This window comes from Vanacampus margaritifer, chromosome 14, assembly GCF_051991255.1.
Source record: "Vanacampus margaritifer isolate UIUO_Vmar chromosome 14, RoL_Vmar_1.0, whole genome shotgun sequence".
NCBI classification, from domain to species: Eukaryota; Metazoa; Chordata; class Actinopteri; order Syngnathiformes; family Syngnathidae; genus Vanacampus; species Vanacampus margaritifer.
Window position 1 is genome coordinate 13,534,355 of NC_135445.1, and position 17,442 is coordinate 13,551,796.

The 17,442-nt window shown below is 37.3% G+C and overlaps 2 protein-coding genes across 2 annotated transcripts; both read right to left on the bottom strand.

The window, feature by feature from the left end:
* Positions 1-937: 937 nt before the first annotated feature.
* Positions 938-2,445, bottom strand: LOC144034121 (liver-expressed antimicrobial peptide 2). The gene is made up of 3 exons (XM_077542674.1): positions 2,336-2,445; positions 2,119-2,258; positions 938-1,023 (listed from the first exon to the last, which is right to left on the bottom strand). The coding sequence occupies exons 1-3, from the start codon at positions 2,399-2,401 to the stop codon at positions 990-992; spliced, it is 240 nt and encodes a 79-aa protein (XP_077398800.1). The 5' UTR covers positions 2,402-2,445; the 3' UTR covers positions 938-989.
* Positions 2,446-3,259: 814 nt separating this feature from the next.
* scarb2c (scavenger receptor class B, member 2c) lies at positions 3,260-17,260 on the bottom strand. Its single transcript, XM_077542712.1, has 12 exons — positions 17,042-17,260; positions 16,542-16,699; positions 13,471-13,615; positions 13,170-13,361; positions 12,994-13,085; positions 11,465-11,584; positions 10,571-10,749; positions 10,379-10,497; positions 7,415-7,488; positions 6,197-6,248; positions 5,739-5,891; positions 3,260-4,069 (listed from the first exon to the last, which is right to left on the bottom strand). The coding sequence occupies exons 1-12, from the start codon at positions 17,159-17,161 to the stop codon at positions 4,031-4,033; spliced, it is 1,443 nt and encodes a 480-aa protein (XP_077398838.1). The 5' UTR covers positions 17,162-17,260; the 3' UTR covers positions 3,260-4,030.
* Positions 17,261-17,442: the final 182 nt, after the last annotated feature.

Genomic DNA, 17,442 nt, shown 5'->3' on the forward strand with positions numbered 1-17,442 from the left:
TACTAGCGATGCTATTACTACAACTACTGCAAAGTATAATTATTAGCAATAATAAATAATAATAAACATTTAATTAAAAAAACAATACAAAAATAAACACTCCAAAATATTTTTTAATATAAATACATCTCAAAAATATTAAATAAATAATAGAAAACAACAAAAAACTATTAATCGTAAACAGACTATGAAGTATTAAAGGCTGTATTATTATAAATACATCTTCAATCTCGTTCTGGACGTCCCAAACGAAATAATTAAAGATGGCCAATCATGCCCCCTAGTGGCAAGAAATTACACTTGTCTGTGTTGCCCTGTGGACATGCCATTAGGTACACCTGGACAATGTAATTGTGACATTTGTCCTTACGTTAAAACATGCAGGTGTACCTATTGTTGTGGCTAGCGAGTCTTTTCTTCTTCTTCTGCATTTACTTTAGGCCTAATAGAAAATATAAAACAGAGTGCAGTTAAGATTCTTCTTCTTTTACGTTTAATTGTTAAACTTATCAAGATTTCCAATCGCTGATTTAATAAAAATAAATAAAAATATCTGTTTCCGGTCTAGTCAAAAGATTATGCAACTATAAATAGGCATAATTTGTATACATTTATTTGACTTAAATGTTTACTTTGGAACTTATGTCAAAGTGTTTACAAAACGTGTTCAAAAGGCAATTTATTGACATTGTTTCCAGTGTGTACATATAAATATATAAAAAGAAAACTCTTAAACATTGCATTGGTGTGTATATTTGACCACTAAACAGATTCATACAATACAGGTTCAAGTCTACAGCTTTTTACAGCTTTGTTTTGTAGCTGCAGAAACTGATCAGATTAGTCAGGGTAATCTGATCATAACCAAAGAGCCAGTAGCCAAGTCTTTATTTCAAGCAGTACATTATTGTATTTGTTTTTTAAATTGATTTGATCCATGAAGAAGCTTGTTGTGCCGACACTCGCCCTGATGGAATTGTTTGTGTTCTTCAGGTGAATTTCCAGAAAGAGCAAATGTTTTTCCTGTTAAGACAAGACGTTTATTAGATAGCATCATCACCTCATGATTTTTATCCTGAGATAAAAGAAGAGGGAAAACAGACACACGGCACAATGTGAAAACACCACGGTTATGCCAATTCCATAAAAGGCATAAAAAGTTGTATTACAAAATAAAACGAAAAAAGTGAAATGCAAAAATTTTAAAGCAAATCAAAACAGAAAAAACTACAAATATATTTACAAAACGTTACAATTAAGATTCCCAAGTATACATGAATATTTAAATAAAATGTAAATAAATGTATACAAAAACAAATGCAAATAAATAATGACAAAGTTAAAAAAAAAGACAATAGTATAAAATAGAATAGAAAGGTACATAAATATTAACATAAATTCACCCACACATTGTAAAAAAAGCACATGAAATACTGTTCCGCACTCATGCGTCCCGTGATAGACATAACACTTATTTTCAATGTAGTTAAAAAAAAAAAAAATAATAATAATAATAATCTTTAACTCTTTCACTGCCACTGACGTTTAAAAACCTACGGAGGGCTGCCAATGACGTCAAAAGACGTCATCCAATTTATTTATTTATTTATTTTTGAAACGGTTGGGGGGAAGCCTTCCGCATCTGTGATGAAAGTTTCAATTAGGCCTGTTGTGCCTAAGGACTATTTTTGGCCCCTAGAGGGCAGCGATGACTGTCTTTTGACAATATCGGGTGGGCGTCAGTAGAGGCGGAGCTAGAGCGTTGAACAGGAGATCAGAATGGAAAACAAAGGAAAAATGGCGACCGGTTGCGAGGAGCTCACGCCCGAGCCGTTTTTTTTCAAAGACCAAAAGCATCGACCAACGCTAAAAGAGCACATTGATGACAACGATGATCATCATCGATGATGATGATGAGGGTGATGACTCCGTGGATGGAAAGCATTGACGCGGCAGTAGGAGACGTGGGGGGGGGGAGCTAGATGGCTGAGGAGGAAGTGGACCTTGAAAGATCAGTCAAAATGCTTAAATCGGCTGGCACTGGGAACAACCCGTTTCTGAAAACGTCTGGCATTTATCAACCCATTGCCCACCATTCTAAAACAAAAAAAACTGTACCTGCAGTAATTGGTGCCACACTCCATATGATCCCTGCAGCTGGCGCCCACTGGCTTCATTGAGTTCCAGCGCCACAGCAAAGATCTTTTGGCCCGCTGAACCAAGCCAGTCCAGTCCTCAGGCACAGGCATCGAATCCACCTGACAAGCAACATAAAAACAAAAGATGAAGTCATCATCATTAAAAACACAGTTAATAACCAATGTTGTGAACGCACCTGTGTGCTGCATAGAAGAGCCACAAGCAGAGACAAAACAGCAAGCTTCTGCACGAGAGTCCTCATGGTGTCCAGGTGGAGCTAAACGTCCCGATGCAGTGTGGCTTCCATTAAAAAGGTTTGAATTAGGTTAAGGAGGAGCTACCATTAAAGATTTGCACCGTTATTAGCCTGAGGGTGATAAATCAATGTGATGGGTTCACCTGATACAAGGGAAGCAGGTGCTCTTATCAGTATTTACTGCAAAGTAGTCTTTAACCTGTGGATTGAGGACAACTCCACGTGTGTCTCACACACACACACACACACACACACACACGCACACACACACACACACACACACACACACACACACACACACACACACACACACACACACACACACACACACACACACACACACACACACACACACACACACACACACACACACACACACACACACACACACACACACACACACACACACACACGTAACCATGAGCCACCAGGAAACACACAGAAAAGTTGAATTTTCACCTTCATGACAGCAGAGGCCACCACACTTTTTAGGCCACTTTGACCGTCAGGGCTCTATGCCGTGCCCACTTCACTTCCTCTTTTGGAACCATTTTAGAGGTGTAAATGGGAACGTAATGACACTTCTCAAGGGTGTGGATTTTGTCGAATGGTTGGGGGGAATTGGAATTAAGATGATGAATCCATCCATTTTCATCCATCCGAGGGTGCAGGCATTTTGACATTCTAGCGCCCTCTGCTGTTAAATGAAATGAACTTAGCTCAACTACGGTAATGTGTTAAAAAAAAAAAAAAAGATTCTTCTTATTGGCAAATTTCCTATGCCAAGATTCGAGCCCCAGCACAAAAACAAGCAGATTGACAATGAGCACAATTACAAGCATGTATGACAAGATGCACATAATGTAAAGCACAATGACTTTATTATTGAAATCTGGTATACGGCAAATGACAAATTCTTATCGTGACCTAGTGAGCGTGCACAAAGATGATTTTTGTGTAAGCCGCGTGTAAACACATTTCTCTTTTCCTGCACAATATGAGAAGACGGGAGTAAATGACAGTTATGACAGTGGTTATTGTGATATTTTGTGTCATACAGTAACTTAACTCATGCAGCCCATTTGAAAAGATACTCACTAATACTACTTAGATAAAAATGATGCTGGTAAGAACAGCTATACAAAAAGGAGGTGGCCTTTCTAGCAGCGAGCTAGCAAAAAGTTAGCATCAACGAAAGTTGTTGTAGCATTTTGTCAGCAGGATTGGAATGAGGAGGAAAACTATTACAAACAACAAAACTTCCCTTTATACTGTTAGTGTGCAAAACTGTGTTATTCCGGGTTCAATAAACTGCAGTTCACTTGACTTTTTCTCAGATAAAATGTGCATTAAAACTATTTACAAATATTGCAGCTTGATGGCTTGCACTCACTTTGCGGCATAACAATTATGAAACTTGACTGGGAAAAACATTCCAATCGGCGGGGTAGGAGCTCAAGTTAAAAAAAAAAAAATATATTAATTAAGATTACATTGAGGTTCAATTAGTTCAGTACATCTAGGTTGACAAGAATAACAAAAACAAACTCAAAAGGTGCAGATTCGCAAAATACTTGGGTTCAGTAAGACGGGAAAAAATGCAGCCGTGCCGTCTGTCACTTCCTGTGTGGCGGTTTACGATGCAAGTAGCGGCTGCCGTTCTGCAGCTGTACCCTGGAAAAAAAACAAAAAAATATTTCCAATACATTCTTACTATTAACTCATTCACTCCCAGCCATTTTCACTGAAGCAATCCCCTTCGCGCCCGTCTGTTTTATTGGATTTTGACCGATTTTGCAAGGCCTACAGAATATTGCGTTCTGTTGCTATAAAAACATGGAACCTACCAAAAGAAAGATTAGAGTCTCTTCTTTCATCAGGAAAAAAAGTACATCTTTTACATCTGCTTCCGTTTTGCAGCAATTAGTATTAGAATATAGCTATATTTCATCATTATTCACAAACCTGTTAAAACTGTGGGTAAATTAGCTAGTTTTCAACATGGCCCTGGTTGAACTCTTCTACTCTGCTGCCACCTGCTGGCCGTTTTTGTAATAACTACCATTGCTTCAACCGATCGGTGCAGTTGAGACGCTGCATCAAAGCCTTCTGTTTGCTCCAGCATAAAAAAAACATAAAAACGTAATATACGTAATAATACGTCTTTGGGACACCTAAAACATTTAAAATTATATAATACATATTTATAAGGTTTTGGGAGCAAATGAGTTAAAGTACTAACATACTGTAAAATGTATTTCTATTTCTTTTTTTTAATGCATTTTTAAAAATATGATTATACTTAATTATGATATTTTGTTTAAAAAATGTTTTAGATATGCAAAGTATATATATATATATATATATATTTCAAACTTACAAAAAACAAAACAAAATTGTCACATACAGTGTCTACTTAATTAGTCTATATTTTATACAGAATATTTTTTTGTAAAAACAATATTTTATGCAGAGTATTATCTTTTTTTTGTTTTAAGAAAATTGACATTTTATTGATATGCAGAATACAGTATATATATTTTACACAGGTTAAATTTAACTATCATAACTAAACAAAAAATATTTTATGCAGGGTAAATATTTCATACAGAAGAAATAGTCAAATTATACACATTAATACGCAAAATAAATATTGATACAGCAGAAATGTTAATATAAACATTTTTTAATCAAATCTATTTTTATACTGAGTATTTTTACATTTAAGATGAATATGAACATTTCATAACCCACTAATTATAATTAATTTACTTATAATGCTGAGTTAAGTGTATATTTGAATAGAAATGTACTTATGATAAAAAAAAATATTTTACAGCTATGCAGAGCACATTTGTATAAAGAAATGTAATTATGATATACCTTTTTGTTAATATTCATTTCATTCCGAATAAATGTAACTATGATATTTAAAAATAAGACTACACAAAAATATATATATATATATTCTACAATATTTTGACAAACGTAGCGTTGACTTTCCCGTTTAGAGGAGAAAATGCATACAGCAGATGCACACAATGCAGTAAGGCCTGACAAACAGATGCGTTATGTTTTTGATGACAAATGTTTAGTATAAATGGGACATTTAGAGTAACTTCAAACAGTATGTTAAAGATACTGTAATTGAAACAGGGCATGTCAAAATATTCCTGGAAAACGAGTCACATGCTGCTTCGCCAAGTCTTTATATGATCACACGTAGCAGCCTGATCGGGCCAGTGTATTAACTTCCAAACAATACAACATTCTTTTTCTGGAGTTCAATTAAAGTGCAAAGTCATAAGCTGTAAGGGAGTGCATGCGTGAGGAAGTGACTCACTTGTGGCATCTTGTGACGACACACCAGCAACATGAAGACCCCGCCCAGGATGATGCCGATCCCGATCAGTATGAAAGGAACGTTTGTCAGCACGTTTTGCTCCATCAGCACGACGTTCAGCTTGGCCACCGATGAGTCATCGATGACGACGCTCTGAGGACGCCAGCAGGGTTTCAGGTGTGACTCGTTTGCATTTTGCTACATCGCAGGTATGTCATTTGCAGCATTTATCCTTATTAGGGTGATGGGTGAGCTGCACACACTCTCTGTTGACTTAAGGTAAGGCACCCTGGACTGGTTGCAGCCAATTGCAGGGTACATATACAGGAAATACACATTTTCAGTTTTAAATTTTTATTTTTTTTTTACAATTAGTAATTGGACAGTATTTCAAACTAAGGAACTCATTTCTGTCTGGGTTATTCCTATGGGATTTTGATGCGTGCTTGTGTGTTTACCTCATTCAGGTAGAGTACAGGAAAGACCACATTGGTCACGTTTTCCGTTTGGCTGAAAAATCAATCCACAATTAGAGCTGAACATTTCAAGGGATTTTAGCTTTCCTCAGGAATTAAGGCAAATGTGCACAATTGCTAGTTGAATTGTAATCTAAAAGTTGATCATGCAGTTTTTTTATTAATAGTTAGTTTAATATCATCTTGCATTGTCCTATATATTTCATAAATTCCTCACACACACAAAATATATAAAGAGCATAAACCAGGGGTCTATAAGTCCATGTTGCCCTCCTCCAACACACCTGAGTCAAATGATCAGCTCATCAGCAATCTCTGCAGAAGCCTGATTATGATCCTGAATATTTGATTCAGGCATGTTGGAGGAGGGAGACTTGGAAATACCCTGTATAAAGGCCAGGGCTGGAAAAAAAAAGTTGTATAATTTGGTTAAGTCGACACAAAAAATTAAACCTTGAAACTATAATTCATCATTTTAAACTGAAAAATAGTGTAATCGATATAGTAAACAATCACACAATTGTTTCTGAAAAAGATTTGTTTGTGACAGCCCTACACTGGATATACTTATATATATTTACTTGTAAAAAAAACAACAAAGAAAACACTTCATGCTATATTTTGTATAGATATAGGATAATGCCACATTTATCTTACAGAGCATGTCCAACGTGGACAATTTTAAAACAAAAGCCCAAGGTAAACTTGGCAAGAGACTTTCAAGAAAGTAAAAAAAAAAGTTCTTAAGAAATTTCCCACCTCCAACCATAAATACTAAAATAGACAGTTTTTATATAGAGTTTAACTAGATATAGTGCACAAATCTGCTTTATGATTATATTAATTGCACTTAGCATTAAATAAATACAAAAGCGCAGATTTGGAAAAAATACACTTGCTGTGTGAATTCAGTTATAGTAACAAAAACACTGTTCATTTTAATAATGTAAAGTGTATACATGAAATTAAGATTCGGTGTGAAGGCATATTGCGATGTGGCTCCTATAATCACAATTATTATCTTTGTTCCCTTCAAGCTAAAGACTAAAGTCCCTAAAGATGATGGTGGCATTATTATTTTACAGTTGAGGGGTTTTCCTACATACGTCCAGTCACCAGGACAAAACGATCCAGCGTTATTAAAAAAACAGAAAAGAAAATGATGAGCAAACGTGCACCACATGCATTTGACTTCCTCACCTGAATGTGGTAATTTTCTCAACAAAGACGTTGACCTGGAGACGTTTGGCAGCTCGCAGGACTATTCCAGTCAACTGCAAAACATCAGGTAGTTTTAAATGAAATAAAGAAAAACATTTAATAAGGCTGTATTTGGAGCAGGAGTGGGGAATCATAAAATGCATCTTTTCCACATTTCACGATTGTCATTTTGCCTTTTCTAGATATTTCTTTCTGAAATGATTATCCGACTACACTTTTTAACACGGGGCCTGAGAACATCATAAATATATCGGATGTCACGTAAGATTATTCTGCTACAAATATTTTCAGCCCAAGTGCATTCCCACAATCCACTTGCTGTATTTGCATTCACCTAAACGGGAGGTGGTTCTTTTGTCTCAGCTAGATTTGTAAACGAAACAAAGAGTAGGGCTGCTGTGAACGCTATGACGAGTGTGAGTAGGTACACAACCTGTTAAGCTTGTATCAAAGTTCAGAGACCAACGTGATGTTAACATGGCGGCATTCATCTTGAGCTACTGTGCTGTTTAATCTTTATTATCTTGAATGAAGTCCTTATCATAAGGACAACAGGGTTGATAAGAGATACTGGATGGACGAATGTAAAGCCCACCATCTAGTGGTTAAGATGAAGAAAGAATGTTATGAAAAAAAAAATTATCTTCCCTTCAGATAGTTCACTAGAGTTACCACTTTGGAGCGCCTCATTGTCAGCCGCGAGTGCCCACACATCAGAGAGGGTAGAAGAGCGTGGTCAAATTTATTATACTGTATTTTTTTCCCGTGGTGCAAATGTGTACAATAATATTGTAGCCATAAGCAAAATAAAAGATGAAGTTAAGAGTTAGAATTTTTCCAAGTCGCAGTAGTCGTATTTCTATATTTTCTATATTTGCAATTGTTATGTTGTTTCTAACCTTTATTACTTATTATAATTATTATAGCATTTCATTCTCCTCACTTTTTCACAGAGAAACAACTCCCACATAATACATCCGTTTACACCGTTCAAATTTTCAACCTTGCTGGGTATTCATCGTCTGATTCCACATTACTTACAGTACTCGCATAATTTAACGTTAAATAATAATATCAACTTTTCCCCATTCATTTTCAATGGGACTGACATGGAACTTTTTCAGAGTCCCTCTTTCCACACCCACTTTTATACATACGACTTATCATCACCACATCTCTGATACTGCTCAGTGGCCAGTAACCAAGAGGTCGCCGGTTCAAATCCCACCTCCGACTGTACATAGCAAATGTATCCATGGCAATTATGCTAAGTGATTACATGCTAACCAACTGACTATCATATCAGGAAATGCATTCTAATTTCATTGAAATGATTAAACGCAAATGTCCCCATTCAGCGTTGCTTTCAGCATCAGATGTCACTTTTCAATATAAATACACCATAAGCCATGGTTTTGAACAAGACAAGTTAAGCTAGTGATTTGAGCCTTTGTCTGCCACACAGGAAGATGTGGGTTCGATCCCTAATAGAAACAACTCTTTTGTAGAAATGCAATATTGAATACTAATCATTGTCAAATGACTTCACAGCCATTACTTTTGATGTCATGCGTCATTACAGACGCTCCCCTACTTACGAACATTCGAGTTGCGAACAACGGTACATACGAACATTTCTGCGCGTACAGTATGTGGAAAAATGTTTTGAAAGAAATGCTGTAAGTTAGATTTTATATTGTGCGTAGTGCTTCTTTCCGCCGCTAATACCGACGATTGGCGCTGTGAGAGCTCATTGGAGGCTGAGCAACGTGGCGAGGAGGAGGAGGAAGAAACGCCGGTCCCCGTGAAGCAGGAAGTAACTTTTGAAGCCGATTCCAGCGACGACGAAGAATCTCTCATGATATAAAATCCTCCTCTTCCTCCTCCTCCATCATCTCCTTAAGCATCGAGTACATCTTCCAAAAGTAAGTTAAACTTCATTTTATTTATCTTATTACGTACATGTACATACTGTGTGTGTGTGTCTCGCTCTCTCTCTCTAACATACGTAGTACAGTACAGTACTGTACGTATTCTCTCCATTTTATTAAGTTTTTTTCAGTACAAACCAATGCAGGTTACTTGTACAAGCCTTAAACATACTTATATAAACCTTCAATATACTTATATAGGCTTTAAACATAAATTATAATACAAAATATAGCACTGAAGCAACTTACGAACAAATTCACCTTACGAACGATCGTCCGGAACGTGGGGAGCGTCTGTATTAAGTTTTGTAATTCTCACCATAATTTATCTTCCAATTTCCTTCATAAGTATTAGGCTTAGCATTCAGCTATTAGCATTCCCATGCAATTTCTCCAGAAATTGCACTTAGTCTAAGTATATTTATTAGGGGTGTTAGAAAAAATCTATTCGGCAATATATCGCGATATTACAGCGCGCAATTCTCGAATGGATTCGATATGCGGCCAAATCGATTTTTAAACATCCATTTTTTTATGGGAATATTCAACAAAACGTCTTACTTAGGGTTAGGATTCACACATTAAGCATGGAAGAATGTTATATTAATGGAACATTAAGCCTTAATATTTTTATTTCAGTGCTGTTCAAACACGAAACAGACTGCAACCTGTTTGTTAAATGCAGTGGCTCAGTTATAAGCCTTACATTTCAGATAAATAAATACATTTTCATACAAATCTTACAGCGTACATGTACAAGTTTACTGATTAGTATTTTCCTAATTTGAGAAAAAAAATCGCAATAATCAATTCGTAGATTCCTATCGGGATTAATCGTATTGAATCGAATCGTGCCCTATGAATCGTGATACGAATTGAATCGCCAGGTACCAGGCAATTCACACCCCTAATATTTATGTATCCCACATATTCATTTTCCAATACAAAAAAAATCTTCTTAAAGTGACAACATTCAAAGAAGAGAGACTGTAAAGTGAAACAAATGACTAACCGGATTGATATCAATGAAGGTCTGGTGATACTCCTTCTGAGGCCTCATGCCAAATACTGCGCGCACAAATTTCTCATCTCCCTGGTAGAAGTGCGGCGAAGACATTATGATGGGCGCACCTGAACACAGCACAAGATTGACCATTTATCAAGGAAACACAACATATGGCACTTAAATGTGACGTTTCCCCACCTTGTTTGCACGGCTTGACGTTAAGGACGCCCGAGCCGAGGCAGTTGCCGGCAGGGACGCAGAAACCCGCGTTGGACGGGTTGACCGATGCGTTGGCGAACACCTGGCTGGGGGGAACGAAGCGATACCCGGGAAGTCCTTTCACCGCTACATCCTTCTCAAACACAGCGTACAGAGACCTAAGAGAGAGGATGGCGTTCACGAGAGCAGCTCGATACCTAATTGACATTTTTTCATTTAATTATTTTTATATGCCTACAAAAAATGTCATACATAATTATAGTGTTTCAATTTTGTCTTAATATTTTTTTTACATGTGTAAACAAAAAATTAATGATCGTGATTTCAATTATTACTGAAATAATAGTGATGAATATTTTTTTTGGTCAGAATCAAGCAACCCTAGCAGGCAAAGAGGAATTTTAGCTTGTTGCGTGTTAATATGTAACACTGTTGATTGGATTGTTCCTCCTCCAAAGTCACCGAAGCTCATTCCTCTCTTTTAAACCGCGTGATAAGTTTTGGAATCTCAGTTTGAAAGCACGAACAGGAATGTTTTTAGGATGGGCTAGATAAGCAGGAAGCAAACAGACTTCTCATTCATGAGGCAGCCTAGCCAGACCAAATCTGTAATCATTAATCTCATATCCAGACCTGGCTAATGGAGAAGGAGAGGTTTCCTAACGAAATCCGGACAGAATGATAAAGACGAGGGGAATAACAGGCTCGAAACATTACAGTCATTGTTGACGTTGTGACGCTTCAGTCATGTGAAAGTCATATTGTCTGAAGTCTGATCCTTCATATTTGTTAATTCGGCTTAAAAGCGTACATTTTTCCTTAGGGGGATTTTGGAATAAAAGACCAAAAATAGTCAAGTGTTGTCTGATCCACCTGCACAGGTCCGAGGAGAACATTTGGAGTATTTCATTCTTTGTGAGAGCAGAATGGAAGGAGGCGCCGTTGGTTCCGTTGATCATGTTGCACTCGTCCGAAGTCCACCAATTCAACGAGCTGCATGCATAAACAAACACAGGTGCTGTACTATAGAATTGGACGGAGCTTTTCATTTGTTTGTCAAGATTCTATTGAACCAATCACACAATAAGTTAAATGTTAATTATGAAGGGGGGGGGGGGGGGAGTCATACATTGCAAAAATCAAGCTGTTGTGCAGTATGTGAAAATATTTTCCTCTTAATATGGGAATGTCGACATGCCATCTAAACATGACATCACATTATATTTTTGACCTGTTGCAAGTCACGGGTCATACGTTCCACGCCCACCCGTGATCGGTAAATTCCCGCAAAGTAGAGGTCGTTTAAAAAAAGTTTCCCTCCCCCCTTAAATAACCGCTAATACCATCTGTTACCTTAATTAGCTTTTCTTGGAGAATGAGCAGCCTTGTTGAAGTTAATTGCCTTCAATTAACTTGATTGTCTACTTCTGCAGTGCATGGATAGGGCGGGGGTGGAGGTATGCGACACACAAATTGGCCAAATGCGAACTGTGGTCCGTTTGAAAAATAGCTTATCGGTGATTCGTTGCTGGTTAATGGGACACTGTTTATAAAAAGAAAAGGCAGAATGGAGACGGATTCAGTCGTAAATTTAAACTTTACTCGTCATTCACCGCAGTTAGAGCGACAACACTTCCTGATCCCCTGATCAGCTGACTAACACTATTCAATCAGATGCTAGCATACCGTAGGTAAATGCAAGTGAAAGACGCACAGCAGCAGATTCGACACTTGTACAAAAAAATACAAAAATGTATGAATGTGTAAATAATAATTCTGGAAACATAAATGTACAAGTAAATATACATTTTAACAAATTAACTTCAATGCTTGATCGTCCGGGTGTGGACTTTAGCAAAGTGAGGCGTCTTTCAGTGGCCGCACACAAGAGCGAATTGCTTAACATGATATGGTTCATCTCTGCTAAAGCAATTACTATCTCCTTATTTGGAAACCCCACCAAAAAGTCATGGCACAAACAGTCAAGTAGTACGCTATGTGTATTTCTTTTTTTCTCGGAATATTGCCCCCACCCTCTAAAAATATATATTCATACGTGGCCCTAATACACCTTTGTAAGATTGTGTTGGATGAAAGAAAGAGCTGTTTTTATTTACTCAAATATTACAAAAAAATGTTTGTTTTTTAAAAAAAAGCAGCATAAATAGACCCAAAATAAAAATTCAAGTGAACCGCGAAATAGTGAGGGACCACTGTATTATATTCTCTAAATTTGAAAATATACTGTAGTGTACACTGATTTTAATCTAACTTCACACTTATCAGCCCAAAAACTCTAACAATGCTATGACTTAAACAACCATCACCTGATTCAATCAAATGCTCACTAATTGTTGACCGGATGCGTAAGTCATGAGGTTTTCAATCAAATGCCCGATTACCTTTGACCGTTCCAAGTATCCACTCGAGCAAAGTCCTTGTAGTCCTGCTGGCCAGTGAGGAACACATATTCTCCGTCATTGGTCGCGTTGCTCTGGAATCGCATCGCCAAATGTCAGCCAAACACAGACAAAGCTAAGGTTAACTGATATAAATTCTCAGGTCTGATTTTAGCCACCTTGTAAAAGAGTCCAAAAACAGGATCCACATCGGGTTTGAGCTTGTGGATGGCTCCCAGCAGAGCATCTTCGTATCCCCACAGGAGCTCTCCCACTGTACGTGTGACGAACAAGCCCTCGCCTTCACCCTTCAGGTACAGCGAGATCAGGTTGGCAATAATAGGGTGATCCTTAAACTGATCCATCACCGTCTGAACAGCAGTGAGCAAAGAGAGAACACTGTTTTTTTTATCCTCTTGGGTCAAACTGACATAGTAAGTTAGTTTATGGTGAAATGCAAAAGTATAGCGGGATGCTGACCACGGCAGGGACGTTAACAGTCCTGATGAGCTCACTCTCCGGACCCCGCGACATGTCACGCTGGAATATGTATGTTTTCGTGTTGACCGCTGACACTTTGGTGCCATTATCTTGAAAGGTCACTTCTTCCATAGGCCGGTATTCTCTGGGTTGAACAAAAAGAAATGAAAAATAAGTGGATTAGAGTGGACATGGAGAACTCAGGGTTTCTGCGGGTATCAGCAAATCTTATTTAACGCCATTTTTAGTGCAACTTAAAACTCATTTAATGCCCACGTCGCACTGTATATACGCACACGCACAGCGTTTATATGTTAGGGCTGTCAGTCGATTCCAATTTTTAATCATAATGATGATTTCCATAGTAAACTCACGATTAATCACACATCGGTTCAAAATGTACACTAAAATATATTTTCCAAGTTTTTCCCAAACTCTTGTTAATTAACATAAAAGTGGACAAATATGAATTCCAAATACAAATGCGGTTGTATATTTTAGTTCATTGATACAGCATTTTTTTTTTTTTACAACTATTTGAAGTAAACAACACATACTAAACGGTTAGAAGGGGTGCAAAACAGTCAGATTTGTGTTGAGGTAATTTTCTGCCACTAGGTGGCATTGGTGTTTCATGTTTGACATTAGTGACATGAACAGGACATTTTTGTTTCAAATTCAGAGCAATTTATGTTTGGAACATGAAGCAAACAGTGGATTGCAGGCCATTTTGTCCACTAGTCATTGTGAAGTTGCTTAAAACAGTAGTCTTAACATTATGTGTATTTTAAAGAATATCCTGTATATATTCTTATGTTTTTATATTATCAACTGTCGTTTAGAGGCGCCGCTCAACTTTCTCAAATGTTTTGTATTTTTCCATGACATATGAAAACAGAAACGTAACCATGTTTATATGAAACGAAACTGAAACTTAACTGTAATAAAAGCGACGAGGTGGCCGGGGGAGGAGAGAGAGTCGGACGGAGCCGAGCGTGAGTTAAGGTCTCGCGTCTCCTCTTCTCTCCCAGCCGCGGTTGCATTAAGACAAACAAGCAGCTTCTGCCTCCTTTTTCCTTTGTGCACGGTCGGTAACTAAGGGGATCTGTAATATCAGACCCAACAGTCATCCATCCCTACAAACACATTTTTTTAAATCACATTTGCTGTTGCTAAATAATGTTATTGGAGCTTCTTATGTAAAATAAAGCTAAAACAACAATGTTTTTACATCAATTGTAATTACATTTTTAATACCTCTCTCTGGACATCGCATTTATTTGTAATGCTATTTAAGGCCTTAATTTGAGCAAAACCCATTTAATGACTTTAATGCTTTTTAAGAGCTTGCAGAAACCCTGACTGTGCACCAATTATTGTACAGCAACAATTGAAATGATCCAATTCCATGTCACAAATTTGAAAATTCTTATTGTTTTTATTTACTACATATAATGTATCTTTGCTCAACTATCTATGCCAGTGACAGGCCTAACAACAACAACAACAACAACAACACCTTTAAATCATTCATATTTTCATCAGCTGGAATACAAGCGTTAACTGCCACCAACATATATATTCATCAAGAACGCATTTCAGCAGGTAAGCGTAGAAGATGGTCTCACCCAGCTTATCTTTGAAATTCAGGTTTGTAAACCACTGTAATGGCTAACAAATCCCTGTAGAATAGTTTTTGTTGTTGTTGTTGCTTCGGATATGAGATCAGCTAAAGATTAGGCAGTAAATCTCAATTTAGGTCATTTAAGAGGGAGAGAAATGCTAAAACGCATTTCTTAGAAGTATAAAATAAATAAATTATTTTGCCATCAAAAGCCCTTTCAAAGTGAAGTGAAAAAATATTAGTGCCAAACTCATTGTTCTACTACTGATGACTAAAGAATGGGGGGGGGGGGGGCTACAAACTAAGGTTTGGTCTATACAGTGTGTAATGCACTCCAAGAGGGTATGAGTTTGTGGGGTTTTGTGAGACAAGAGTGACTTTAGACTCTCTATACTTCCGAAGCTGCACTAACATTTTATGAACACCAAATGAAGGTTAATTTACAGCAACGCTAGTAATTTGCCGTGGTGTTTTTACATCGCCCGCAAATACTCTTTTATGGCACAGCTAGAGAAGCATGGATGTAAACAACATGCCATTCATGGAGAGCTTAGCAGAGAACAAAGCAGAAGCAGAGACCACAGAGATGGTGCTGAAAAGAGGGGACTGTAAATCCATGTTTTTTGAAAAGTCAGACACCAACCAAAATACAAATAGTAATCTGCAAAACATGTTACTCAATGTGACTCAAAAACATTGAATCTTTTCTAGCACTTAAAGATACAACACGAAGAACTGGACAGACAGCGTGAACAGTAACAAAAAGGGAGTTAAAAAAAAACTCATGGCACAGTACTTTAGAAGTACACATTTTCATATAAGAGATCATGTCGCATGCCGGAAATAGTTGACCAGCTTGTTTCCCTATTTCTCAACCCGTTATGCATGAAACGCAACAAACTAAAAAGTTATTTTAGGATATTTCATTGAATGTCAGAACAAGCTGACAAACTTGTCTTCTGAAACAATTCCTTTATTAACATTTCTTCTGGTTAAATGGTAGGCACTCGGCATACTTGAACCACTGGTCTATCTAATGTAATTCAAGAAACAGGTTGGACTTCCACATATTTTGAATGGTATTTTTCATGTGAAATTAAGCTTTACATATACTAATATTTATATAACTTTTAGTCATATTGTTATTACATTATAAAATGTGCTGTGAAATAAATGGAGAAAATTGTCATTAATTTCATATTATTTTGAGGAAAATACAATATTGGGATATATGTAGGCTATAGTAAATCGTTCACTGAATACCACTTGGTGTAAAACGTTTGAGAAATATGAACAGACACGTTACTTGAAAAAAGTTTTCCAATCCAACAAAGAAAAGACTGGAAAATTTAGCCATGACTGCCCTTGGAGATGCTGGCTCCTGTTTTCAGTATTGTCTAGCTGGTATTGTACCCTCTATTCTGTCGCGTAGTTTCCCCACTCTTACCTGTAAGTATATGGTCCAACCTCCAGTACGGCAGGCCTGTCCCCGTCCAGCACCTCCAGGGGATTGGTCAGGTTGAAGAAATAGAACTGCATGTAGATCGGCGCTGGTGGATCCTCCCAAGCATCAAACGCCTCGGTGCCATTCTTCAACACGATTTCCTGTTTGGGGGAAGAAGTTTCGTTAAGAAATTTGTCCCCGGTTATTTGAGCCACACTTATATTACAGCAAAAAGCAACTACAACAAAAATAACATTTATGATGTAAAATTCGATGCTGACAACGCTGAAAGTGATCACGTGGAAAGAGGTCAGCATCAGTAATATTTCGCAACAAAAGTAGGCCAGTGAGGGATTAAACAATCGAGGCGTTAATTAAAATTTTAGCCGTTAACTTCACCTAACCAAGGACATAATTTGTGTCACATTTAATATTCCCTAACTGTCCGAGCCGCAAGGTTACTAAAATGTCATCCTACGCATGACATTTAGTATTGCACTTACCTTTTCCACCACTGACTGCACTAGTTTTGGAAACACGTTAGAAAAAGCCAGCGCGATGCCCGAAATGAGAATTAAAAACGAAAATAATCCGCAACCATAAATAAAACATGATTTAAACATGATGAGACCGCACTGGGTGACGCCTGGCGGTGACAAGTGACGTTAAAAATGACACCGTCGGCCCAGTATTGTATTTGTTTTGATATACCCGGAAGTCGCCCACGGAAACAAAGATTAAATACCAGAACAAAATAGTTCTCTTCTGTAACTTCCCGTTTCTTCGACAGTCGTTTATTATTTTTATATAGCCACCAAAGCGTCAAAATGAACACATGCAAGTTCAATAATACACAACTTCATAGTTTAATTGTATTTGGTTTTATAGCGCCAAGTGAAAGGTT